Source organism: Hippocampus bargibanti, linkage group LG14, assembly GCF_051943395.1.
Source record: "Hippocampus bargibanti isolate YZ-2025 linkage group LG14, ASM5194339v1, whole genome shotgun sequence".
Classification (NCBI taxonomy): domain Eukaryota; kingdom Metazoa; phylum Chordata; class Actinopteri; order Syngnathiformes; family Syngnathidae; genus Hippocampus; species Hippocampus bargibanti.
In genome coordinates, this window is record NC_142747.1 from 15,691,167 (window position 1) to 15,715,354 (window position 24,188).

Genomic DNA, 24,188 nt, shown 5'->3' on the forward strand with positions numbered 1-24,188 from the left:
ACAGTGAACCCTCGCTACTTTGAGGTTCACTTATGGTTTCAATGCATCGCAGATTTTTTTTTCAGGAAAGAAACGTTCAGGATTAAAAAATGCAGAATGACTCAGATGTTTTGTACATGGCTGTAACTTGATTGGTTCCCAGCGCTAACATCACTCAATGACAGCATATTTCATGGATTACAGCCATGTGGATTGGCTGTGGATCTTCTCAGCCCAGCCCGGCACTCCCCGGTCTATCTTATCCCATGGGTTATTTATTATTATATAACTCTACTTCGTGGATTTTCGTCCATCGTGGTTGGTCCTGGTCCCAATTGACCATGAAAAAAGAGGGACTATTCTATTAACAATGATACAGTATTCTCATATGAAAACTTGACATCCTCTCAGAAAAAAAACTAAGGCAGACTCAGAAATCAATGCAAAAAAAAAATGATAAGGGTTTGATTAAATCTTAGATTCAAATATTGAGTAAACTTTTGAGGACCAGTGTAATACTTCCACGGATCAAATAGTGTGGAAACGGTGGATTCGTCCATAGTGCTGCCCCAAGGATAAACGAATTTCTCAAGTTAGAAACGTGGTGACTTACTACCACCTAGTGGCAGACTCTCAGTATCACAATTTTCTCGTGCAAATGAATTATGAGATCACCTCGGCAGAATGGCCAAGATCAATAAAGCAGTCGATACATCCACTCGGGCTACAGAAAAATGCTCAGGTTGTAACTGAAAGAAGCCATGGGGATAAATCAAAACGATTGGGGCAGTGGGGCAGCCATTTACTGTTCATCATGCGGACTGAGTGATATCATACCTCGATCCGTTGCTTCGTAAAGACAAAGTGCTCCACAGTGGAAGATGATGTGAAGCCATTGTTACATTTCAGGGTGTTCCGCAGCCAACTGAGATTGATTTGAGGGATTTTAAGAAGGAAACTCGGCTGGTAGTAGGAGACATCGAATGACAAAAGTGTTGCGTTTTTACTGGAAAAAAGAGAAGCATATTTATTAGGGATTGCATAATCTTTACAATCAATCAGTGCGTAGTACTCACCGTCTAAAGACAACTCTTATGTACAACGAACATGTACAGTCCTATTTAAGACAATGCAGCATTTGTTAGTACGCAGCAACTGAGCGCATCAAAATGTAGACTGGCTGACATCAGAAAATACCGGTTGCGTGTTGAAGACACTTTTCCAAGAAAAAAAAAAAACAATTATCACACGCAGTTGCTGCTTTATAAGAAATGCAGACATCTACAGTTAAAATATTTATTACAGTTTCAAGTCAAATGAAAATGGACAAGTCCATAATTACAGCATATAAACCACAAAAGTAAAAGTGCACTTGCAGAAGGGAAGAGCTGAGGCCACACGAAAAAGAAAGAAAGAGGTCGGAAAATCAGCGGGACGAAACAGTAGAAGTGTATAAGGAATGAAAATAATAATAATAAAAAAAACAGAACAATGTAGACGGCGCTAAAAGTTTGCAAATTCTCCCAGAATTAAGGAAGAAGAATTTGGGGTTAGAGTCTGAGTTCTATTGTTCTTTGTCTTTTTTTTTTATGTAGAATACATTTTCCTCCAAAACATAAATTCCTGAGCCACTTGTTTTTTCCCCTATTGGTGCAGCTAATGTTTTGAAGCAATTTATCATCTGAAAAGTATAATTATTCTTTATATTACGTTACTTATTTTACAAATGACAATATTTATATACTGCTGTTTTACTAAATAAAAAAAAGAGATGCATCTTGGAGGGGGTTGGGAAAAAAGCACTCTCGTACCATCCATCCATTTTCGGTTGCTGGAGCAAATCCCTGTTGAATTCTTGGCCCTGTATTTTTCTCACATTATCACCGCAATCTCACAATTTGTTTTAGCGTGAACCTAATACTCCTTCATACGGAAGTTGACAATTTCTTTGGAGAAAGAATGAGGATTTTTTTTTTAATATATACATGTACTGTACATTTAAAGGACAACCGACACCATTTTTTTGTTTCCTAAATGACATCAGAAAAACGTTTTATAGCATCTAAAATACCCAAAACACGCAGGCTGCTATTTTTAGTCAAATGCAAAACACCAATAAAAATGAGTTAAAGTGTCGCAAAACTGCCACAAAATGACATCGGAACTGGGTATTTTCAGAAAGTCCCGCCCCAGTTCATGATGTCACGCCTTACTCAAGAATCAAAACAATGGGCTCACGGATTTCAGAGTCGGAGAAGATGCTTTCTTGTTTCTCATTTATTTATGAATATGATTCAAATAGTCCTGAAGAGGAAAACATAAATGTTTGCAATCGATGAAAGAAGTCCTTCCATATCAATTCGAGCCATCTGGACTCCAATGTAGCACCCAAAAATGCACAAGATGGCACCCAAGCTCTGTTGGAAATGGGCTGATTTGTCTGCTGGGAATTTGTGTCAACTTCTGTATGGTGTTACCGCAGTTAGCAGTCTTGGTGCAACACACAGCGATTTCCCATCGTGTTATTTATGTGTTTTCCTTCTAATTTCACCATCAACACGGATCAACACGATGTTTTCAGACCAAAAAAAAAAGTACCCAAAATGCATTGCGTGTCACGTTCTCTTCGTGAGTCAAGCATTGTCATCAACTCGAAAACAAAACTTGGTCGCCAACTTGGAGCTTGGTCGCCCTCTTCTGGCTCTTTTTGGTGCAACATGACGTTTTCAGACCAAACAAGCACAGCAAATGCTTTGCCGGTGATGGAAGGACTGCTACAATGTGTCCTTTTTTTCGGTCAGGGGTGTTCCTTCAGTGACGTCACATACGGACTCATCACCAACTAAAAAAAAAAGACTTCCTGAATATTCAACGCAAGTCTTAAAACGTAAAATATAGCTATATGCGGTGGAATCTTTGTAAAATGCGCTCAGTAGATGTCATTTTACAAATTATGTACACAACTTGTCCGGCGGTGTCAGTTGTCCTTAAACGATGTCTATTTTGATATATTATCTCCCATTTGCATGATTCACTTTTTTCGAAGTGCGTTTCCCTACTCACTTGAGATAATCAAGTGTGTCCACGTAGGAGAAACAAACATACAAAAGGAGATGACATTAAAAATGCGTCTGTTATTTTTGGGTCACTCAAATCATGAGTGGTGGCTTTTATTTATTTTTCACCCATGTGGCCTGAGCTAGCCCCACAAGGTTCGCTGACTGCGGTGTAGAGAAGCAAATTCCCCGTTGCTCTCTGAATAACAAATGGGAGAGCCCCGAGCTGCCCGTGTACTTGTCGAGGGAAAGTTAAAAAAAAACACACAAAAAAACACTCCGGAGGTTCAAAACCCACTTGCTCACAAATGATAGCTTTGAGGAAACTGTGGCTTCCCTGTGACGTCTGTAGATAGCACGTGTGACTTGGAAGGTCCGTTCGTACAACTTTCAGCTGGAGCATGAGATCTTGCCTTTGTGCTTTTTCAGCAAAGAGTGGGCAACAAATACAGTAGATTGAAAACAAGGCTAAACTAAAATGGATGGAAACGAGGACAATACTCCAATGTGATAAAAGTGCATTTTGACGCCCAAACTTTTTTGGGGGGTTTTTAAATTGTGGATAAGCTTTGCGATGGCATCATAAATCTCTCCTGTTTAAATACAGTAGTTCCTTTTGCAAAAACAGCCAACGAATGTTCAAGTGCTGAATAGAGTCTTACAGCCATAAATTCGACGATCAACGATAATAATTTATAAACTAAAGATGTGCAAATTTTGACTGTGTGTGTGAGTGAGACACCCCAAAACACACAGAAGAAGACTTAAACACATTTGCCCCAACACAAACTTTGGAAGTCATCACGGACCTGATGAGGAGGATGAGGTTGAGTGCAGAGACCTAGCAACTGCACTGCTGCTTGATCTGTGAGGTGCTGCCTCGCGGCTGTCGCAGTTGCCTCAGTGAAGTGTCTCCGTACTGGATCCCCGAGCCCATCCTCTCTGGATCCAGCTCGCCTGGGGGGGGGGCAAAATGAAACCAGTGACCAGGAATGACAGATTAATAATAGGGGGAGATGATGGGAAGAGGCGGGTGGGGGGTTATTTTACTGCCCCCGTTATGTCGAGGAATATCAGCCCGCCTCTCATATGCGGCATTCAAAAGGAATGAAAAGGAGCAGCTATGATTGGCGGCAAAACAAGCAGATTGAAATTCAGCAGAGAATGGAAAACAGACACTTCCCGACCTTATGAACGAGATATGTTGTGAGCGATCGTTCGTAAGGTGAATTTGTTCGTAAGTTGCTTCAGTGCTAAATTTTGTATGGAATGTATGTTTAAGTCAAACACTGAACGAGGTAGTAGCTGCTTCCACGTAATAACTGAATTACATGCCAGCAGCCATTACTTTTGTTATGCATCGCGTCCGCCTGGAGCGTCAACTGGTAAGAGGGATTTCTTCCCCACCCACAAACTCTTCGCAGCCAATTGCAAGAGAGCTCGGCGGATCGGGGCCTGAACTCTTTGGCAACACTTCGGCATAGCCAGGTGCTGATTGGTAAGCCTTGGTGTCCATCGCGTAAACATCCAGCCCTTGAAACCTCCAATGTGTCTGTGTGCGTGTAGCACAGTACGCAGCCAATCGCGCGCTATACAAAATCTAATTTACAGCATCTCTGTCCGAACATTTTTCGACGTATTGTACCCGCAAAAATGTTCGTATGTACCGTTGTTCGTAACTTGAATGTTCATAAATCGGGGAGCGTCTGCACAACTGGATGAGTACCTGAGTCGATCTTGTTAAGAATGATGCGAGCGCACTTAAGAAAGCCCTCTTCCACGTTCTCTCCTGTCAGAGCACTGGTCTCCAAAAACATCAGCTCTGCGCAAACCGAGAAGAAAGCAAAATGAAGGAGAGAACAAAACAAAAACGAGAGTATCCGAATTACCGTTCTCCTGAGCAAAGCGCGACGCCTCCAGGAAGGTGACCTCTCTCTCGGCCTCAAGGTCTTTCTTATTGCCGCATAAGATGATGACGATGTTGGGGCTCGCTAGCGTACGCGCGTCTGTCAGCCAGTTGGTCAGAGCGTTGTATGTCTCTCGGCTGGAGGGCAGGACAGAGCGTCAGAGGGATCACAGGAATCGGTGCCACTTAGGCAACCACGCCCTACTGGAGTTGAGATGTTCCTTTGGTGATGACGATTGTAGTTGTTTTTAATCAAATACAGTAAAGTCTCGTTATATCGATATTCAAGGGAGTCCGAAAAAATATCGATATAACCGGGACTATCGATATATCCGACCCTGTTTGCATGTAATTTTCTCCGTGCGTGCATAGAAATAGTATCGATATAACCGGGACTATCGATATATCCGATATCGATATAACGAGACTTTACTGTATATTTCAGAATTACGTCCATTTTTGGACAATGTAAGATTTTTCTACACGTTTGGCAGCAGCTGTTATGATCTGATTTATGTATTTTCAACCACAAAACCTTGCAGCATTAAAGACGATGTTGACTTTTTGTATACACTCATCCAACTATGTGTACATTCATTTCTGATTGCGGACCAACAAGTCAATATTTATCAACAACCCAGAGTGCTATACAATTGTGTTCACTAGAATAATCAGGAACATGGCTGCCGAGATCACCAAAGTGAGTGTTGTTATTTCTGACAGCTGTATTCAATGCCACGCCCTTACTCAAATTTGTACCGAAGTCTGTCACGAACTTTCTATCATAACTTATGCCAATATTTAAATGAAAAACACTTTAATACCATGACTGGAAAACGTGTTTGTCCGGGTTTTGGTTTTTCATGCTGTGGTGCCGATAAAGCGCGTTTTTCCCTTCCACAAGGGTGCAGCATTTCCCTTTTCACCATGTTAGCGCTTTGTTCCAACTTCACCTGTTGTTAAAGCGCTATATTGACCAATATGTATGTATCGCATTGTATTTTGCACAGCTGCCCTCATTTCAAGATTATATAACTCCAGACCCATATAATTTAGGAATAAACTATTTTCTTCTCAAAAGTCAAAGTCAAAGTCAGCTTTATTGTCAAATATGCATGACATTCTGATAAAGGAAGAGAGTTTAAGGTTTCTTACGGTGAATTGAATGTTTATGTAGTCCTAAAACTCAATATTCTGTGGTTCCTGGAATTCAAGTGACAATGACAAAAACCCTGGCACTGGAGTGGACACCTTTTTGCACATGTCTGGCAGTGAATGAGTGACTGATTATGCTGATTTGTCTGACAGGCTGCATGGATGGATGGATAGATGGATGTACGCGTCTTGCGATTTAGCTATTTACACTCAAAAATCAAAAAAAAATATTTTACCTGGTAATATCATAGACAAGAAGTGCTCCTGCTGCTCCTCGATAATAACTCCGTGTCACAGAACTGTGAAGCCATACAGCAAAATTCAATTCTCAAACGTTCAATTGCAAAAACGTTTTTTCAAAACGGAAGTTACCGGAAGCGCTCCTGGCCGGCTGTGTCCCATATCTGCAGTTTGACTGTCTTCCCAGCAACATTGACCACTCTCGAACCAAACTCGACACCAATGGTGTGGTTGGAGTCCTGTTTGACTGCAGTTGCGCAAATATTCATTGAAAACAATGCTTGAAATGACGCTTATCTAATATATATATTTTTTTAGATCAAAATTCATAAGACAATGTGTAATTGTCCATTAAAAAAATAATTACATTTATTCTCAATGAACTGATGGAGGAGACATGATTTCCCCGTCCCGGCGCTGCCAATCACCAAGAACTTAAAGAGGAAGTCTGAAAGCAGAGAAGAGCGGAGATCAATGCTAAACAAATGTCAGGAGACAATGCGAACTTGCTACATTTGGCACTTGCAACCTCAGAGGCAAGCCTTTTAATCTCATCAAGCTTCTAATCTCACAGCTCCTGTCAGGCCCTAATTTAACCTCATCATCACTGAGCAGACACAAAAGATGTCTGTGCGCACTGGCTGCATGCGTACATGAAGCAGCAGAACTTTTACATATTTGGCACGAGAGTTGTTAAAAATGGCTTTGGGTGACTGCGCCATCGCTATTACCAGCTGTTTGTACAGATGTTGTTGATGGCTCTGATGACACATGGCTGCAAGGATGCATACTGATGACATTCAAGAAGCTCTTGTGTGCTGTAACTATTGAACAGACTGAACTATTCAGAAAAAAATAATAATAAAATGAATTACCCATTTAAAGGACATAAAAACGGAAGTTTAATTATTACCACGCGGGATCTCAACATGTCGTGTAGGAGTGGCTAATCAAATAACTATTATTTATTTTATTATTCTTTTTTAAACAAGATCTTTCTACCTATTTTACTTTCCATGTTTGTGTGTGTAACCTATCTGGAAATGAATAACCTGAAATCACTGGAACTGATGCCACTTGACTTTGAGCAAGAGGTGAGGTGGAATCTGAACGGGTTGCTGGACAACCACTTTGCACATTCACACAAACACTCATATAAAGAACCTATGGACAAATGAAGAGCATTTGTTGTGTGGATAAAATGTCTTATCATAGGAAGAACAATGACATTTGCCACTTTCAATTCAAATTCAATCCCTTTTAAAATGGTATACATGCAAACTACGTAACCACAATTCTGTGTCCCAAGCCAATGGTTAACAGTGATTCTACAATGGATGAGACAGTCTACTGGAGCAGAAAACTTTCACATAAGCCACCTTCTTTGACAAACACATGCCCAAAGGTGCAGAGGGGTATTCCTGCAAGCAGGTTCTGTCAAAACTCTGATTTAGTTCACCCTGGAAGGAAAGACTAAATGATTCATTGCAAGACGCAGAATAAATTTCAACTTGGTCATTTAAAATGGGAGTAGTAGTTTTAGGAGGGAGAAATGTTTTACATGTGTATATTTTTAAAAAAGCTTTCATTCATATTATCTACTTAAATAAATTATTTGTCAAATGAAATACATAAAACATCAATAAACAATTGTTAGTTTTACCGTGAGGATTTTTGATAGTTGTCCGTGTTAATCACTGTTACAGTTTCAGCTGTTGTTAAAGAGCTATATAAATCAATATGTATTGTATTGTATATACATTTGTTACAAATAACCTGTCCTATCGGAAAGGTTTTGCTCACCTCAAGCCAAACCTGATGTCTTTTTGACTTCCAAATGTGATGTGGCTGGCAGTGATCTCCCACGACTGCTCTTGCATATACCTCAAAGTAGTTTACTACACAACGAGGAGCCAGCTAATCAATTAAACCATTGCATGAAATGATGATGCACAAACTGTTTAGTGATTTGCATTGTATTTAATGATGTTATCAACTCGCTTTTTTACATATGTAACAACCGTGGAGTTATAGTTTTATTTCAAAATTGAGTCTTTTAGGTGGCTGGTAAGAATTAATGGCATTTTCATTCATTCCAGTGGGTAATCATAATTAGAAGCTATGTTGAAATGCACCACAATCAGACATTGCTGTGCAGGTCGAAGAAAACAAACAAAGCAGCTAGCAAACTTCTGGATGCAGGAAGTCACGTGACCACTCAGGTTAGCTTCCAATGATCAACAATATTACTGCTGTTAGTGGGCACATTTCGAGGCAAATTGCATTCTTTTTTTAAGGAGGTCGGTGTCTGTTCACTCATCATTCATGGGGCGTGGGTGCATGTCTCAAGTTTGACAAACTTTCACCCGCCAAATGTAGCGCCGTCAGTGCTACGGAAGCTGGGTGGGGTGGGTAGGACGTAAACATCAACAAATGCGTCTTTCAATATAAAGTCAATGGCGTTCAGACGTCTATGACAGCCAGCTAACGTGTAAGCTAGCTTGTCAACCACGTCGCTACCTGTCTGTCACATCACAGCTGAGCTATATAACATTAATATGCCCGGCTTCCGCAACCAATTCACAAACAAAAGCCGAATGGACATACCGTACGTCTCAGACATGTTGGGTCGCCTCGAGTCACTCGGACCGTTTTTACAGCTGACTCGGAAAGTCAGTCGTTATTATTATTTTTATTTTTAATGCTATCTGATACTGTCTGAACCTGATTCGCTTTGGCCACCGCCAACTGAGCCAAGACGGATCCGGGAGCTTCGTGATGACGTCACATGCCACCTAGAGTGTTCACTTCATGTCTGTTGGAATTCAAAACACTCCACCGCACCTTTATTGAAATATATTACAGTACTGTACGTACATAACGTAAATAAACTTTTATAAGAAAATGGTCGTCTTTTCGCCTGTAGCCCCTTATTTACTGAGGGACAAACGGATGAAATAAACGAAATGTCAAATTCTGGTTGAGGTTAAACACAGTGCATAATACCAAATTTGATGGGTATTTACCCAGCGATCGACGAGAAATTGAGGAGCGGGGCAATCTTGCTTCAAAATTGGTGTACAGGTAGTCCTAATTAAAATCCTCCAGCATTTTATTTGATTCATCTCGAACACAGATAACGTAGAGAGCACAAGGGAATACAGTACTGTATCTTTACATTTGACTACAGCATTCTTGCGTGTACAACAAACAGCCACGAGGTGGCAGGCAAAGGTAACATTATAAGTGAACGTAATTTTCTTTGCACTGAAAAATTATACATGCACGACTCCGGTTGGTGTCGACGGTCCAGCCACAATTTGGGTGGTCGCACGTGAAAAGTTGCAGCCGATTGTGAAAGGACTGCAAGTGGATCTGCAGGTTGAAGGTGGTGATGAAGGAGCGTTTGTGTCTATCACGTGGGTACAGGTACACCAGCTGGCTAAAATCCTTGCCGCAATGATTTTAGTCAAACATAACCCATGGTTTGGTGCTACACCTTGCGTTGCCTCACTAACTCGATCCAGGTGGAGCCGCTAAAGGTGCATCCCAAGTGGTCAGAGGGGTAGCCTTAATTGGTGAAGCTTGAGTTGGCCCATCAGGGAAGTACATGCTTTTTTACTGCATTTTTGGGGAATGAAAATAATATTGCATACTTTTGTGGTAAATTTAAATGGAGTCGACTTCTTCCTCTTTGTTGCCCCTGTAATGCCTGGTATCGCTTGTTCTTTGCATACCCACTAATAAAGAGACACTTGCACAAAGCCCAGGGGTGACAGGTATACTTAAGGCCGCCCAAAGGTAACAGGTGATAAAAGAGCCTTCCTCTACTAAAATCCCTTGAAGTTCCTCCCACCTTTTTTTTGCACGTTGGCAGGTCCCTTCATTGTTAAAAGCTCTTTTCACTGAGATTAAAGCTGGGGAGGAAACAGCGTCGTGTGAGGCAAGGATGTTTTCCTAAGGTGGGCTATACAAGAGAGGGTGGGCCCAAAGGTGTGCAGCTGGCTGGGGGAAAAAGACAGTGCTTCTGATAGTTACTTGCTTACCTTTGTGGGAGTGGGGGGGGGGGGGGGGGGGTCATCACTCCATGTCTCCGCTCTCTCTCTTTCCTGTTCTCTTGGGCCAACGAAGGTTTCATCATCATGATGGATGTCTGCGCTGCAGGCCAAACATGTGCTTCTGTGTGTTGGAGTCGACCTTGGACGTTTCAATGTGGCCAGCTCAGATGGACGGGATTCATGTGTACCTTTCGAAGTATGCACGTGAGGAGGGCAATTGGAACGAATGCAAGCAGGGGGGAATTGGAGCTAAAAGTCAAAAACAAATGTTCTCACAGTGATTATAGAGGCGAATCCCCCTTACCTACCCCCCTCGTTTAATAGCACGCAACCTAAGCAATGTTTACTAAAAACAATGACTCATTTTCACAGGGTACATGGATTGAGCCACTTCCAATGAAGAAGTCTGGCTACCCGGAATCTGACGAAACCCACTGTGGAAAGTTAGTATGTTTGTCATCTTGAATAGCGGAGATATGGAAAAGTGACTTTTTAATTGCTTGATAATACTGTCATAAAAACAGGGTTGTGTCAGGAAGGGCATCCGACGCAAAAGCTTGGCCAAAACAAACATGTGAATCAAACCTTTGAGGACGGAGGACACTAATTCGCTGTGGCGACCCCTTGAAGAAAAAAGCCGAAAGGAAAAGAAGAGACTATCATAAAAAACATGTGAATGCAGCATTATTTTTTTCTGATATCTTTCAAGGGGTAGTGTTTTGATTTACATGTGGTTTGGTTAGTGGTGGCTTGAGATTATTTCACTCCTTCCAACTCAAATCAACGTTTGCTATTGAAATTTCTTGAAATGCCATGAATACATTCATGCCTCCCATTAAAAAGACAAATCACCTGTAACTATCTATAATACAATCTTGCAAGATAAAAACATACAATGACATAATTAGATATAATATATAGTTGTTTGGCCTACTTTCCCCTTTTATTGAAAAAAAATACACCTTTTCTGATGATAGAAAATGTGTCAATTTTTGATTTTGCATTTGTATTTTTCGCCATTAAAAGCATACATGTTACTAGGACTAAAAATCACCTATGGAGTACTTCAAAAGCAACAGATGAGTGTGAGTCATGTACCCACAACCCACGACACCATGTCAGAGGTGTGCATTTTAGCAAACAACTGGTGTGTACTTAAACCAGCGATAGTATTGCACATCTACAGTAAATTGGGAACACTGTGTCACCTTTGCTCAGCCCGAAGAAAGTTACAATGGAAGGTTTCAAAAACACATTGACTGTCGACTTTTGCACCTATTGTACTTTGTGTATGATGAGGAGAACAACCACATCAAAATAAATAGAGTTGTCAAACTGTTCAAGGATCCGCGTAAAAGCACTTTAACAATGTTTGCACTTTATCACATTGACATTACTGCAGGGTAGCTTAATGCTTTTTAATATCTATTAAAGAACGGCATTCACTCATACATGCCTTTAGTATTCACAGCAGAAGTTCTTCGAAAAAAAGTTTCTTTGAGAGGCAACTCGTGGGAAGCTTTATATAAAGTGCAGACCCACACCTGACTAAACATAAAAAAGACTGAATTGTGAATGCAATGTGCAAACAGCAATTTACAAAAGAATCCACCTCCCCACCACAACCCCCCCCACACACACACACATAAACACACAAAAAAGCAATTTTTCTCAAAATAGTCCATGTTACATTATTTTAACCCCTACTTTTAACATTAGATAAATTGTTGCATACTGGTAGTACCATTTCATAATGGAAACCAAAAATTCAATTATAGTTCCAAGATCGTGACCACAAACCTGCACGCTTATCTCCCCTGAACCGAAAGAATCAATCACATATTGACACGAAAAAACCTCTGCGTTTCCAGAGCTGCCGGATGCCATGATGTAACTCACAATTATTGGAATTGACAGTAGGTAGTTAATGTTGAGAAGATCAAATTGCAGGGTAAAGCAGTGCCACATCCCCTCTTGCCACCAGTCTTTTGTCATTTCTGCACCCCACCACCTCCACGTCCGCCCAACCAGCCACGGGAAATAAAGCACGTTCGGTTTCCCTCACATGGGGGAGTGTTCATTCATTGTGACTGACAGTTCATCTTTCAACATTCACTGGAATGAAAAAATCCCTCTGGAGAACATCAACGCTTTGAGGACACAAGCAAGACTGCACATACACAAAGCCTTGTTGGCAAAAAAAAAACAACAAAAAAACAATTGCTATACATTGCGCATACAGAAAACAAATATACAAATGCTATAGTTGTATTTTGCAGAATAAAAGCATTAGACTTTGTTCTTTTGGAAGACACTCACATCTCTATGTTTATCGACTCCTCAATGTACAAGTCAAAAGTCAAAGTCAGCTTTATTGTCAAATATGCTAATTAATATGCATGACATACAGCACAGATGAAATTAATGTCCTCTCGGACCCAGCGTGCAAGGCATGCAAGGCACTTATAATGTGGCTAAAAAGACATACAATTGACAACAGACAATACATGTAATTTCTGAATGTAAAGTGAGGTAGTGTCGTCTGGAAAGTGAGGTCGTGATCTATGTAAAGTGAGGAAGTGACGTATGTAAAGTGACGTAAGACAAGGAGGTTCCAGTGTACTCAAAACTGCCACTGAATCCAGTTGAGAGTCCATAAAAATTTGGGACGAGTTTAAAGGTCAAAACGTCGGCGACAGGTTTTTCACCGTCCACATACCTGTGGTAGACTGGGCAAGATGGTCACGCAGTAAGAAGAATGAATAGATCATCAGAACGATGAGGATGGGATTTGAACCCATGCGTGTAGAACACAATGGATTAGCAGTCCATCGCCTTAACCACTCGGCCACCTCATCAACAGCTCAAGGCGATTGCAGCGAATTCAAAACTATTAGTGAATCCAGTTGCGAGTACACAATTGCTGATAAGGTGAAAGGACTATTTTGGACAAGACTTTTTCCTGTGCACATGGCTGTGGAATAATAATGGAGACTGCTAACCAGTAGATAATAACATTAAAAGCAGCTCTGTACGATGAGGATGGGATTTGAACCCACGCGTGCAGAACACAATGGATTAGCAGTCCATCGCCTTAACCACTCGGCCACCTCATCAAGACCGCAACATTCAAGGAGGTTGCAGTGAATTGAAAACTACCACTGAATCCAGTTGGGAGTCCAGAAAAATTCCGGATAAGGAGAAAGAACTGTTTTGTGGACAAGACTTTCTCCTGTCCATATGGCCGGGGAAGAGTAGTGGAGACTGCTGAGCAGTAGATAACAGCATTGAAAGTCTTCTGGGACAATGAGGATGGACTTCAAACCCATTCATGTAGCACATAATGGATGAGCAGTCAGTCGCCTTAAACACTCGGCCACCTCATCGACGTCTCAAGGTTGTTGCAGAGTATTCAAAACTGCCATTGAATCCAGTTGAGAGTCAATAAAAATTCAGGATGAGCGGAAAGGTCTCCACGGCGGGGACATGTTTTTCACGTTCCACAGACCTGTGGTGGACCGGTCAAGATAGTTACGAATTAAGAAAAAGCATGAACACAACTGCAGATCGATGAGGATGGGATTCGAACCCATGCGTGCAGAACAAAATGGATTAGCAGTCCATCGCCTTAACCACTCAGCCACCTCATCGACGCCGCAAGGTTGTTGCAGCGTATACAAAACTGCCATTGAATCCAGTTGAGAGTCAATAAAAATTCAGGATGAGCGGAAAGGTCTCCACGGCGGGGACATGTTTTTCACGTTCCACAGACCTGTGGTGGACCGGTCAAGATAGTTACGAATTAAGAAAAAGCATGAACACAACTGCAGATCGATGGGGATGGGATTCGAACCCATGCGTGCAGAACACAATGGATTAGCAGTCCATCGCCTTAACCACTCGGCCACCTCATCGATGTCTCAAAGTTTAATGAGTTTGCAGTGAATGCTAAACTACCACTGAATCCAGTTGGGAGTCCATAAAAATTCCAAAAAAGGTGAAAGGAATACTGTGTGAAGACTTTTTCCTTCACACGGCTGTGGAATAATAAAGGAGACTGCTAAAGGTAGATAATAGTATTAAAACTGTTCTGGTTGGATGAGGATGGGATTTGAACCCATGCATGTAGAACACAATGGATTAGCAGTCCATCGCCTTAACCACTCAGTCACCTCATCGATGTCTCAATGTTGTTGCAGCGTATTCAAAACTGCCATTGAATCCAGTTGAGAGTCAATAAAAATTCAGGATGAGCGGAAAGGTCTCCACGGCGGGGACATGTTTTTCACCTTCCACAGACCTGTGGTGGACCGGTGATAGTTACGAATTAAGAAAAAGTACGCACACAACTGCAGATCGATGAGGATGGGATTCGAACCCATGCGTGCAGAACACAATGGATTAGCAGTCCATCGCCTTAACCACTCGGCCACCTCATCGACGTCGCAAGGTTGTTGCAGCGTATACAAAACTGCCATTGAATCCAGTTGAGAGTCAATAAAAATTCAGGATGAGCGGAAAGGTCTCCACGGCGGGGACATGTTTTTCACGTTCCACAGACCTGTGGTGGACCGGTCAAGATAGTTACGAATTAAGAAAAAGCATGAACACAACTGCAGATCGATGGGGATGGAATTCGAACCCATGCGTGCAGAACACAATGGATTAGCAGTCCATCGCCTTAACCACTCGGCCACCTCATCGATGTCTCAAGGTTTAATGAGTTTGCAGTGAATTCTAAACTACCACTGAATCCAGTTGGGAGTCCATAAAAATTCCAAAAAAGGTGAAAGGAATACTGTGTGAAGACTTTTTCCTTCACACGGCTGTGGAATAATAAAGGAGACTGCTAAAGGTAGATAATAGTATTAAAACTGTTCTGGTTGGATGAGGATGGGATTTGAACCCATGCATGTAGAACACAATGGATTAGCAGTCCATCGCCTTAACCACTCAGTCACCTCATCGATGTCTCAATGTTTAACGAGCTTGCAGTGAATGCTGAACTACCACTGAATCCAGTTGGGAGTCCATAAAAATTCCAAAAAAAGGTGAAAGGAATACTGTGTGGAGAAGACTATTTCCTTCACATGGCTGTGGAATAATAATGGAGACTGCTAACCAGTCGATAATAGCATTAAAACTGTTCTAGTTCGATGAGGATGGGATTTGAACCCATGCATGAAGAACACAATGGATGAGCAGTCCATCACCTTAACCACTCAGCCACCTCATCGACATCTCAATGTTTAACGAGTTTGCAGTGAATGCTGAACTACCACTGAATCGAGTTGGGAGTCCATAAAAATTCCAAAAAAGGTGAAAGGAATACTGTGTGGAGAAGACTTTTTCCTTCACATGGCTGTGGAATAATAATGGAGACTGCAAACCAGTCGATAATAACATTAAAACGGGCTCTGTACGATGAGGATGGGATTTGAACCCATGCGTGCAGAACACAACGGATTAGCAGTCCATCGTCTTAACCACTCGGCCACCTCATCAATACCTCAAGATTCAAGGAGGTTGCAGTGAATTGAAAACTACCACTGAATCCAGTTGAGGGTCCATAAAAATTCCGGATAAGGTAAAAGAACTACTTTGTGGACAAGACTTTCTCCTGTCCATATGGCCGGGGAAGAGTAGTGGAGACTGCTGAGCAGTAGATAACAGCATTGAAAGTCTTCTGGGACAATGAGGATGGACTTCAAACCCATTCATGTAGCACATAATGGATGAGCAGTCAGTCGCCTTAAACACTCGGCCACCTCATCGACGTCTCAAGGTTGTTGCAGCGTATTCAAAACTGCCATTGAATCCAGTTGAGAGTCAATAAAAATTCAGGATGAGCGGAAAGGTCTCCACGGCGGGGACATGTTTTTCACCTTCCACAGACCTGTGGTGGACCGGTCAAGATAGTTACGAATTAAGAAAAAGCATGAACACAACTGCAGATCGATGAGGATGGGATTCGAACCCATGCGTGCAGAACACAATGGATTAGCAGTCCATCGCCTTAACCACTCGGCCACCTCATCGACGTTGCAAGGTTGTTGCAGCGTATACAAAACTGCCATTGAATCCAGTTGAGAGTCAATAAAAATTCAGGATGAGCGGAAAGGTCTCCACGGCGGGGACATGTTTTTCACCTTCCACAGACCTGTGGTGGACCGGTGATAGTTACGAATTAAGAAAAAGTACGCACACAACTGCAGATCGATGAGGATGGGATTCGAACCCATGCGTGCAGAACACAATGGATTAGCAGTCCATCGCCTTAACCACTCGGCCACCTCATCGACGTTGCAAGGTTGTTGCAGCGTATTCAAAACTGCCATTGAATCCAGTTCAGAGTCAATAAAAATTCAGGATGAGCGGAAAGGTCTCCACGGCGGGGACATGTTTTTCACCTTCCACAGACCTGTGGTGGACCGGTCAAGATAGTTACGAATTAAGAAAAAGCATGAACACAACTGCAGATCGATGAGGATGGGATTCGAACCCATGCGTGCAGAACACAATGGATTAGCAGTCCATCGCCTTAACCACTCGGCCACCTCATCGACGTTGCAAGGTTGTTGCAGCGTATACAAAACTGCCATTGAATCCAGTTGAGAGTCAATAAAAATTCAGGATGAGCGGAAAGGTCTCCACGGCGGGGACATGTTTTTCACGTTCCACAGACCTGTGGTGGACCGGTCAAGATAGTTACGAATTAAGAAAAAGCATGCACACAACTGCAGACCGATGAGGATGGGATACGAACCCATGCGTGCAGAACACAATGGATTAGCAGTCCATCGCCTTAACCACTCGGCCACCTCATCGATCTCTCAAGGTTTAATGAGTTTGCAGTGAATTCTAAACTACCACTGAATCCAGTTGGGAGTCCATAAAAATTCCAAAAAAGGTGAAAGGAATACTGTGTGAAGACTTTTTCCTTCACACGGCTGTGGAATAATAAAGGAGACTGCTAAAGGTAGATAATAGTATTAAAACTGTTCTGGTTGGATGAGGATGGGATTTGAACCCATGCATGTAGAACACAATGGATTAGCAGTCCATCGCCTTAACCACTCAGTCACCTCATCGATGTCTCAATATTTAACGAGCTTGCAGTGAATGCTGAACTACCACTGAATCCAGTTGGGAGTCCATAAAAATTCCAAAAAAAGGTGAAAGGAATACTGTGTGGAGAAGACTTTTTCCTTCACATGGCTGTGGAATAATAATGGAGACTGCTAACCAGTCGATAATAGCATTAAAACTGTTCTAGTTCGATGAGGATGGGATTTGAACCCATGCATGTAGAACACAATGGATGAGCAGTCCATCACCTTAACCACTCAGCCACCTCATCGACATCTCAATGTTTAACGAGTTTGCAGTGAATGCTGAACTACCACTGAATCCAGTTGGGAGTCCATAAAAATTCCAAAGAAGGTGAAAGGAATACTGTGTGGAGAAGACTTTTTCCTTCACATGGCTGTGGAATAATAATGGAGACTGCTAACCAGTCGATAATAACATTAAAACGGGCTCTGTACGATGAGGATGGGATTTGAACCCATGCGTGCAGAACACAACGGATTAGCAGTCCATCGTCTTAACCACTCGGCCACCTCATCAACACCTCAAGATTCAAGGAGGTTGCAGTGAATTGAAAACTACCACTGAATCCAGTTGAGGGTCCATAAAAATTCCGGATAAGGTAAAAGGACTACTTTGTGGAAAAGACTTTCTCCTGTACATATGGCCGGGGAAGAGTAGTGGAGACTGCTGAGCAGTAGACAACAGCATTGAAAGTCTTCTGGGACAATGAGGATGGACTTCAAATTCATGTAGCCATTCATGCCTTAAACAGCATCGATCAAGGTTGTTGCAGCGTATTCAAAACTGCCATTGAATCCAGTTGAGAGTCAATAAAAATTCAGGATGAGCGGAAAGGTCTCCACGGCGGGGACATGTTTTTCACCTTCCACAGACCTGTGGTGGACCGGTCAAGATAGTTACGAATTAAGAAAAAGCATGCACGCAACTGCAGATCAATGAGGATGGGATTCGAACCCATGCGTGCAGAACACAATGGATTAGCAGTCCATCGCCTTAACCACTCGGCCACCTCATCGATGTCTCAAGGTTTAATGAGTTTGCAGTGTGAATCCAGTAGGGAGTCCATAAAAATTCCAAAAAAGGTGAAAGGAATACTGTGTGAAGACTTTTTCCTTCACACGGCTGTGGAATAATAAAGGAGACTGCTAAAGGTAGATAATAGCATTAAAACTGTTCTGGTTGGATGAGGATGGGATTTGAACCCATGCATGTAGAACACAATGGATTAGCAGTCCATCGCCTTAACCACTCGGTCACCTCATCGATGTCTCAAAGTTTAACGAGTTTGCAGTGAATGCTGAACTACCACTGAATCCAGTTGGGAGTCCATAAAAATTCCAAAAATGGTGAAAAATACTGTGTGGAGAAGACTTTTTCCTTTACACGGCTGTGGAATAATAATGGAGACTGCTAACCAGTCGATAATAACATTAAAACGGGCTCTGTACGATGAGGATCATGATGACCGGTCAAGATAGTTACGAATTAAGAAAAAGCATGCACACAACTGCAGACCGATGAGGATGGGATACGAACCCATGCGTGCAGAACACAATGGATTAGCAGTCCATCGCCTTAACCACTCGGCCACCTCATCGACATCGCAAGGTTGTTGCAGCGTATACAAAACTGCCATTGAATCCAGTTGAGAGTCAATAAAATTTCAGGATGAGCGGAAAGGTCTCCACGGCGGGGACATGTTTTTCACGTTCCACAGACCTGTGGTGGACCGGTCAAGATAGTTACGAATTAAGAAAAAGCATGAACACAACTGCAGATCGATGAGGATGGGATTCGAACCCATGCGTGCAGAACACAATGGATTAGCAGTCCATCGCCTTAACCACTCGGCCACCTCATCTATGTCTCAAGGCTTAATGAGTTTGCAGTGAATTGTAAACTACCACTGAATCCAGTTGGGAGTCCATAAAAATTCCAAAAAAGGTGAAAGGAATACTGTCTCAAGGTTGTTGCAGCGTATTCAAAACTGCCATTGAATCCAGTTGAGAGTCAATAAAAATTCAGGATGAGCGGAAAGGTCTCCACGGCGGGGACATGTTTTTCACCTTCCACAGACCTGTGGTGGACCGGTCAAGATAGTTACGAATTAAGAAAAAGCATGCACACAACTGCAGATCGATGAGGATGGGATTCGAACCCATGCGTGCAGAACACAATGGATTAGCAGTCCATCGCCTTAACCACTCGGCCACCTCATCGACGTCGCAAGGTTGTTGCAGCGTATTCAAAACTGCCATTGAATCCAGTTGAGAGTCAATAAAAATTCAGGATGAGCGGAAAGGTCTCCACGGCAGGAACATGTTTTTCACGTTTCACAGACCTGCGGTGGACCGGTCAAGATAGTTACGAATTAAGAAAAAGCATGCACGCAACTGCAGATCGATGAGGATGGGATTCGAACCCATGCGTGCAGAACACAATGGATTAGCAGTCCATCGCCTTAACCACTCAGCCACCTCATCTATGTCTCAAGGCTTAATGAGTTTGCAGTGAATTGTAAACTACCACTGAATCCAGTTGGGAGTCCATAAAAATTCCAAAAATGGTGAAAGGAATACTGTGTGGAGAAGACTTTTTCCTTTACACGGCTGTGGAATAATAATGGAGACTGCTAACCAGTCGATAATAACATTAAAACGGGCTCTGTACGATGAGGATGGGATTTGAACCCACGCGTGCAGAACACAATGGATTAGCAGTCCATCGCCTTAACCACTCGGCCACCTCATCAAGACCTCAACATTCAAGGAGGTTGCAGTGAATTGAAAACTACCACTGAATCCAGTTGAGGGTCCATAAAAATTCCGGATAAGGTAAAAGGACTACTTTGTGGAAAAGACTTTCTCCTGTACATATGGCCGGGGAAGAGTAGTGGAGACTGCTGAGCAGTAGACAACAGCATTGAAAGTCTTCTGGGACAATGAGGATGGACTTCAAACCCATTCATGTAGCACATAATGGATGAGCAGTCAGGCACCTTAAACACTGGGCCACCTCATCGACGTCTCAAGGTTGTTGCAGCGTATTCAAAACTGCCATTGAATCCAGTTGAGAGTCAATAAAAATTCAGGATGAGCGGAAAGGTCTCCACGGCGGGGACATGTTTTTCACCTTCCACAGACCTGTGGTGGACCGGTCAAGATAGTTACGAATTAAGAAAAAGCATGCACACAACTGCAGACCGATGAGGATGGGATTCGAACCCATGCGTGCAGAACACAATGGATTAGCAGTCCATCGCCTTAACCACTCGGCCACCTCATCTATGTCTCAAGGCTTAATGAGTTTGCAGTGAATTGTAAACTACCACTGAATCCAGTTGGGAGTCCATAAAAATTCCAAAAAAGGTGAAAGGAATACTGTCTCAAGGTTGTTGCAGCGTATTCAAAACTGCCATTGAATCCAGTTGAGAGTCAATAAAAATTCAGGATGAGCGGAAAGGTCTCCACGGCGGGGACATGTTTTTCACCTTCCACAGACCTGTGGTGGACCGGTGATAGTTACGAATTAAGAAAAAGCATGCACACAACTGCAGATCGATGAGGATGGGATTCGATCCCACGCGTGCAGAACACAATGGATTAGCAGTCCATCGCCTTAACCACTCGGCCACCTCATCAACGGCTCACGGAGATTGCAGCGAATTCAAAACTATCAGTGAAGCCAGTTGCGAGTACACAATTGCTGATAAGGTGAAAGGACTATTTTGGACAAGACTTTTTCCTGTGCACGTGGCTGTGGAATAATAATGGAGACTGCTAACCAGTAGATAATAACATTAAAAGCGGCTCTGTACAATGAGGATGGGATTTGAACCCACGCGTGCAGAACACAATGGATTAGCAGTCCATCGCCTTAACCACTCGGCCACCTCATCAATACCTCAACATTCAAGGAGGTTGCAGTTAATTGAAAACTACCACTGAATCCAGTTGAGGGTCCATAAAAATTCCGGATAGGGTAAAAGGACTACTTTGTGGACAAGACTTTCTCCTGTCCATATGGCCCGGGAAGAGTAGTGGAGACTGTTGAGCAGCAGATAACAGCATTAAAAGCCGTTCGGGACACTCGGCCGCCTCATCGACTCCACAACCATCAAGGAGGTTCCAGTGTATTCGAAACTGCCATTGAATCCAGTTGAGAGTCTATAAAAATTCAGGATGAGGTGAAAGGTCTCCATGGCGGGGACAGGTGTTACACCTTCCACATACCTGTGATGGACCAGTCAAGATGGTTACACATTCAGAAAAAGCATGAAAAGATTTGCAGAACGATGAGGATGGGATTGGAACCCATGCGTGTAGAACACAATGGATGAGCAGTCCATCACCTTAACCACTCGGCCACCTCATCAACAGTTCAAGACCCGAGGAGGTTGCGGAGTATTCAAAACTACCATAGAATCCAGTTGATTGTCCATAAAAATTCAGGAGCGGAAAGGTCTCCACGGCGAGGACAGGTTTTTCAAACCCATGCGTGTACAACACAATGGATTAGCAGTCCATCACCTTAACCACTCGGCCACCTCATCAATTCATCAAGGGCCGAGGAGGTTTCAGCGTACTCAAAAGTACCACTGAATCCAGTTGAGAGTCCATAAAAATTCCGGATGAGCTGAGAGGTCTACACATCGGGGAGGAGTTTTTCACCTTCCACATACCTCCAGGAGACCGGTCAAGATGGTTACCTAGTAGTAAACACCATGATAAGCTCTGTGGAATGATGAGGATGGGGTTCAAACCGATTGTGAACCACTTTGGATGACTAAATTGTGTGAATAATTCCTTTGTTCCTGTGTGTGCGTCATGTATGTGCGAGTGTGTGTGTGTGTGTGAGGGGAAAGGATTGTCAACCCCCCGCCCCCTTCCGCCAGTCAGGTGGGTGAATTTAAGGCTAAAGGTGACACGCAAAAGACCAGGTGTGCAACACCTGTGCTCAGCTCCACACAGGTGACCATGACTCATCGTCCTGCCCGTCTCCCCTTCGTACCTCTCCTTTGAGCAGCTTTAATTGTGTTCTCATCCTTTCAAAAAGCCCCTGTAAAACTCTTACCCTCACTTATCTTGCACTGCAATGTCTTGCTGTTCAATGATATCACCATTAGAGGACTCATTGCTGAGTTTCTTGAATCTTGTGGCTCAAAAGTACTCTCCGCCGTGGGAACAACAGTATCATAGACTGAAGTGTTTATCAAAATACAGTGATACCTTGGCTTACAAACGCTTTAGCTAACAAATTTTTCGCCTTATGAACGGTAAATTCGCGATAATATAATCTTGGCATCCGAAGTATTTTCCGGGAAACACACGGAGCGCCACAATGAGTGATGTGTCGTTCGCAAACAAGCCCGTTCTCCTAACAAGGAAATGGCAGCCGACTTTAAAGCAACACGTAATTGGTCAAGTGAGGGCAGGGGTTACAGAAACACAGAGCTGCAAATTAATATAGATAGGCAGACGACAGAGAGAGAGAAAATGGATTTGAAACACAGTGAAATTTGGATTTGTTTCAACTTTATTGATAGTTCAAAAGCAGAGTGTAGACTGCAAGGTTAAAATATCCCATCAATCAGGCTCCGCAAATAACCCGCACAAGCCATCTGTACAATTTGAAGAGAAAGGACAAGCAAAGGAACCAGCTATTAATGCAGTTTCTAGTGTGTCTGCCTGCATATGTTGATGTTGCAATATGACAACTTCCAAGATGTACAACCCAGAGCTCCTTGAGACACTTTATGCAAAAAGCTATCAACCCAGCAAAACAGACCACAATTGATGAGAAACAAGGTAAAATGATTACACTCGGATATCGTCAAGAGGCAAGCTGGAAGTTCATCAACCATGGATGATTTCAAGGCTAGCCACGGATGGTTAGAGAACTTTAAGCGTTGTACAGGTAGGTATTCATAGTGTCATTTGTCATGGTGAGGCAGCCAGTTCTAACGATAAAGCTGCCGAAGCTTATAAGCAATCATTCTCAAGATGGTGGGAGAAGAATGCTATTTTCCTCATCAAGTGTTTAATGCTGGTGAAACCGGCCACTCCATTCCATCAAGCCATCAACGACCATCACAAAGTTAAATAAAACGACTTTATTATATGGTACGGTTTATTTCTTCAATTACAATACTATAGCACACTTCTTACACATAAAACAGGCTATATTTGGTGTAGTTTTAAGGCTTATTTAGTAGAAAATTCTCATTTTAATGGTTTCCTATGGGTAATTAATGTTTGGAATACTCACTTTTCGCCTTACACACACTTTCTGGGAAACAGTTAAGTTCATAAGCCAAGGTGGCACTGTACGTGAAAAAATGCATTTGTATATAAAAACTTAACCTAAATATGATAGAATGCCAATGTAGCCTGATGCTTCATTTGAACAATCAACGCGGTGCAGACCGACAGACCTAACCCACGCACGAACACACACGCAGACAATGTACAGTATACAAACCACACGTACCACATTGGATCCTGACGTTTCAGTCCTATCAAAACATGTTATTGTGGTGATGACCCGTTAAAAGTGTTTGAACTGGCATGAGTCCATCCTTGACCTAACATCCTCTCCCTAGCGTCCAATAAGAAAGAGAACACATGCAAACAGCAGTGTGCGTCATAGCCGCAGTGCGCCCCTCTTGTGTTATCTGACCCT

General features: G+C 42.6%; 2 protein-coding genes and 28 non-coding genes across 33 annotated transcripts in view; all 30 read right to left on the reverse strand.

Moving 5' to 3' along the window:
• Positions 1-766: 766 nt before the first annotated feature.
• On the reverse strand, positions 767-9,108 carry rab4b (RAB4B, member RAS oncogene family). Of its 3 annotated transcripts, XR_016117188.1 has the most exons (9): positions 8,944-9,108; positions 6,704-6,784; positions 6,469-6,583; positions 6,333-6,395; positions 4,925-5,079; positions 4,762-4,857; positions 3,845-3,992; positions 1,056-1,096; positions 767-985 (listed from the first exon to the last, which is right to left on the reverse strand). XR_016117188.1 is itself a non-coding variant. In XM_089014075.1 (8 exons), exons 1-7 carry the CDS (start codon positions 8,957-8,959, stop codon positions 3,877-3,879), a joined length of 642 nt encoding a protein of 213 aa, XP_088870201.1. In that variant the 5' UTR covers positions 8,960-9,108; the 3' UTR covers positions 767-985; positions 3,845-3,876. The 3 variants fall into 3 exon arrangements, 2 of the variants coding, with proteins under 2 accessions (XP_088870201.1, XP_088870203.1); XM_089014075.1 differs by lacking the exon at positions 1,056-1,096; XM_089014077.1 differs by lacking the exons at positions 767-985; positions 1,056-1,096 and having other exon boundaries at positions 1,241-3,992.
• Positions 9,109-9,409: 301 nt separating this feature from the next.
• LOC148888511 (uncharacterized) overlaps positions 9,410-24,188 on the reverse strand; it is a 43,387-nt gene continuing 28,608 nt past the window's right edge. Inside the window, exon 5 of one of the 2 annotated variants that reach the window (XR_016117190.1) lies at positions 9,410-10,582. The gene's annotated coding sequence lies outside the window, so the exon portion shown is untranslated. Of the gene's footprint in view, positions 10,644-24,188 lie in introns of both variants that reach the window. The other variant, XR_016117189.1, reaches the window with a different exon arrangement.
• trnas-gcu (transfer RNA serine (anticodon GCU)) lies at positions 13,171-13,252 on the reverse strand. Its single transcript has one exon. It is a non-coding gene; the product is annotated as a tRNA-Ser (tRNA).
• Positions 13,429-13,510, reverse strand: trnas-gcu (transfer RNA serine (anticodon GCU)). Its single transcript has one exon. It is a non-coding gene; the product is annotated as a tRNA-Ser (tRNA).
• trnas-gcu (transfer RNA serine (anticodon GCU)) lies at positions 13,963-14,044 on the reverse strand. Its single transcript has one exon. It is a non-coding gene; the product is annotated as a tRNA-Ser (tRNA).
• Positions 14,227-14,308, reverse strand: trnas-gcu (transfer RNA serine (anticodon GCU)). The gene has a single exon. It is a non-coding gene; the product is annotated as a tRNA-Ser (tRNA).
• Positions 14,491-14,572, reverse strand: trnas-gcu (transfer RNA serine (anticodon GCU)). The gene has a single exon. It is a non-coding gene; the product is annotated as a tRNA-Ser (tRNA).
• trnas-gcu (transfer RNA serine (anticodon GCU)) lies at positions 14,752-14,833 on the reverse strand. Its single transcript has one exon. It is a non-coding gene; the product is annotated as a tRNA-Ser (tRNA).
• Positions 15,016-15,097, reverse strand: trnas-gcu (transfer RNA serine (anticodon GCU)). Its single transcript has one exon. It is a non-coding gene; the product is annotated as a tRNA-Ser (tRNA).
• Positions 15,280-15,361, reverse strand: trnas-gcu (transfer RNA serine (anticodon GCU)). Its single transcript has one exon. It is a non-coding gene; the product is annotated as a tRNA-Ser (tRNA).
• On the reverse strand, positions 15,549-15,630 carry trnas-gcu (transfer RNA serine (anticodon GCU)). The gene has a single exon. It is a non-coding gene; the product is annotated as a tRNA-Ser (tRNA).
• On the reverse strand, positions 15,817-15,898 carry trnas-gcu (transfer RNA serine (anticodon GCU)). Its single transcript has one exon. It is a non-coding gene; the product is annotated as a tRNA-Ser (tRNA).
• Positions 16,351-16,432, reverse strand: trnas-gcu (transfer RNA serine (anticodon GCU)). The gene has a single exon. It is a non-coding gene; the product is annotated as a tRNA-Ser (tRNA).
• trnas-gcu (transfer RNA serine (anticodon GCU)) lies at positions 16,612-16,693 on the reverse strand. Its single transcript has one exon. It is a non-coding gene; the product is annotated as a tRNA-Ser (tRNA).
• trnas-gcu (transfer RNA serine (anticodon GCU)) lies at positions 16,876-16,957 on the reverse strand. Its single transcript has one exon. It is a non-coding gene; the product is annotated as a tRNA-Ser (tRNA).
• On the reverse strand, positions 17,140-17,221 carry trnas-gcu (transfer RNA serine (anticodon GCU)). Its single transcript has one exon. It is a non-coding gene; the product is annotated as a tRNA-Ser (tRNA).
• On the reverse strand, positions 17,404-17,485 carry trnas-gcu (transfer RNA serine (anticodon GCU)). The gene has a single exon. It is a non-coding gene; the product is annotated as a tRNA-Ser (tRNA).
• Positions 17,673-17,754, reverse strand: trnas-gcu (transfer RNA serine (anticodon GCU)). Its single transcript has one exon. It is a non-coding gene; the product is annotated as a tRNA-Ser (tRNA).
• Positions 17,941-18,022, reverse strand: trnas-gcu (transfer RNA serine (anticodon GCU)). Its single transcript has one exon. It is a non-coding gene; the product is annotated as a tRNA-Ser (tRNA).
• trnas-gcu (transfer RNA serine (anticodon GCU)) lies at positions 18,441-18,522 on the reverse strand. Its single transcript has one exon. It is a non-coding gene; the product is annotated as a tRNA-Ser (tRNA).
• Positions 18,689-18,770, reverse strand: trnas-gcu (transfer RNA serine (anticodon GCU)). The gene has a single exon. It is a non-coding gene; the product is annotated as a tRNA-Ser (tRNA).
• trnas-gcu (transfer RNA serine (anticodon GCU)) lies at positions 19,023-19,104 on the reverse strand. The gene has a single exon. It is a non-coding gene; the product is annotated as a tRNA-Ser (tRNA).
• Positions 19,287-19,368, reverse strand: trnas-gcu (transfer RNA serine (anticodon GCU)). The gene has a single exon. It is a non-coding gene; the product is annotated as a tRNA-Ser (tRNA).
• On the reverse strand, positions 19,645-19,726 carry trnas-gcu (transfer RNA serine (anticodon GCU)). The gene has a single exon. It is a non-coding gene; the product is annotated as a tRNA-Ser (tRNA).
• Positions 19,909-19,990, reverse strand: trnas-gcu (transfer RNA serine (anticodon GCU)). The gene has a single exon. It is a non-coding gene; the product is annotated as a tRNA-Ser (tRNA).
• trnas-gcu (transfer RNA serine (anticodon GCU)) lies at positions 20,177-20,258 on the reverse strand. Its single transcript has one exon. It is a non-coding gene; the product is annotated as a tRNA-Ser (tRNA).
• Positions 20,711-20,792, reverse strand: trnas-gcu (transfer RNA serine (anticodon GCU)). Its single transcript has one exon. It is a non-coding gene; the product is annotated as a tRNA-Ser (tRNA).
• trnas-gcu (transfer RNA serine (anticodon GCU)) lies at positions 21,066-21,147 on the reverse strand. The gene has a single exon. It is a non-coding gene; the product is annotated as a tRNA-Ser (tRNA).
• On the reverse strand, positions 21,324-21,405 carry trnas-gcu (transfer RNA serine (anticodon GCU)). Its single transcript has one exon. It is a non-coding gene; the product is annotated as a tRNA-Ser (tRNA).
• On the reverse strand, positions 21,800-21,881 carry trnas-gcu (transfer RNA serine (anticodon GCU)). The gene has a single exon. It is a non-coding gene; the product is annotated as a tRNA-Ser (tRNA).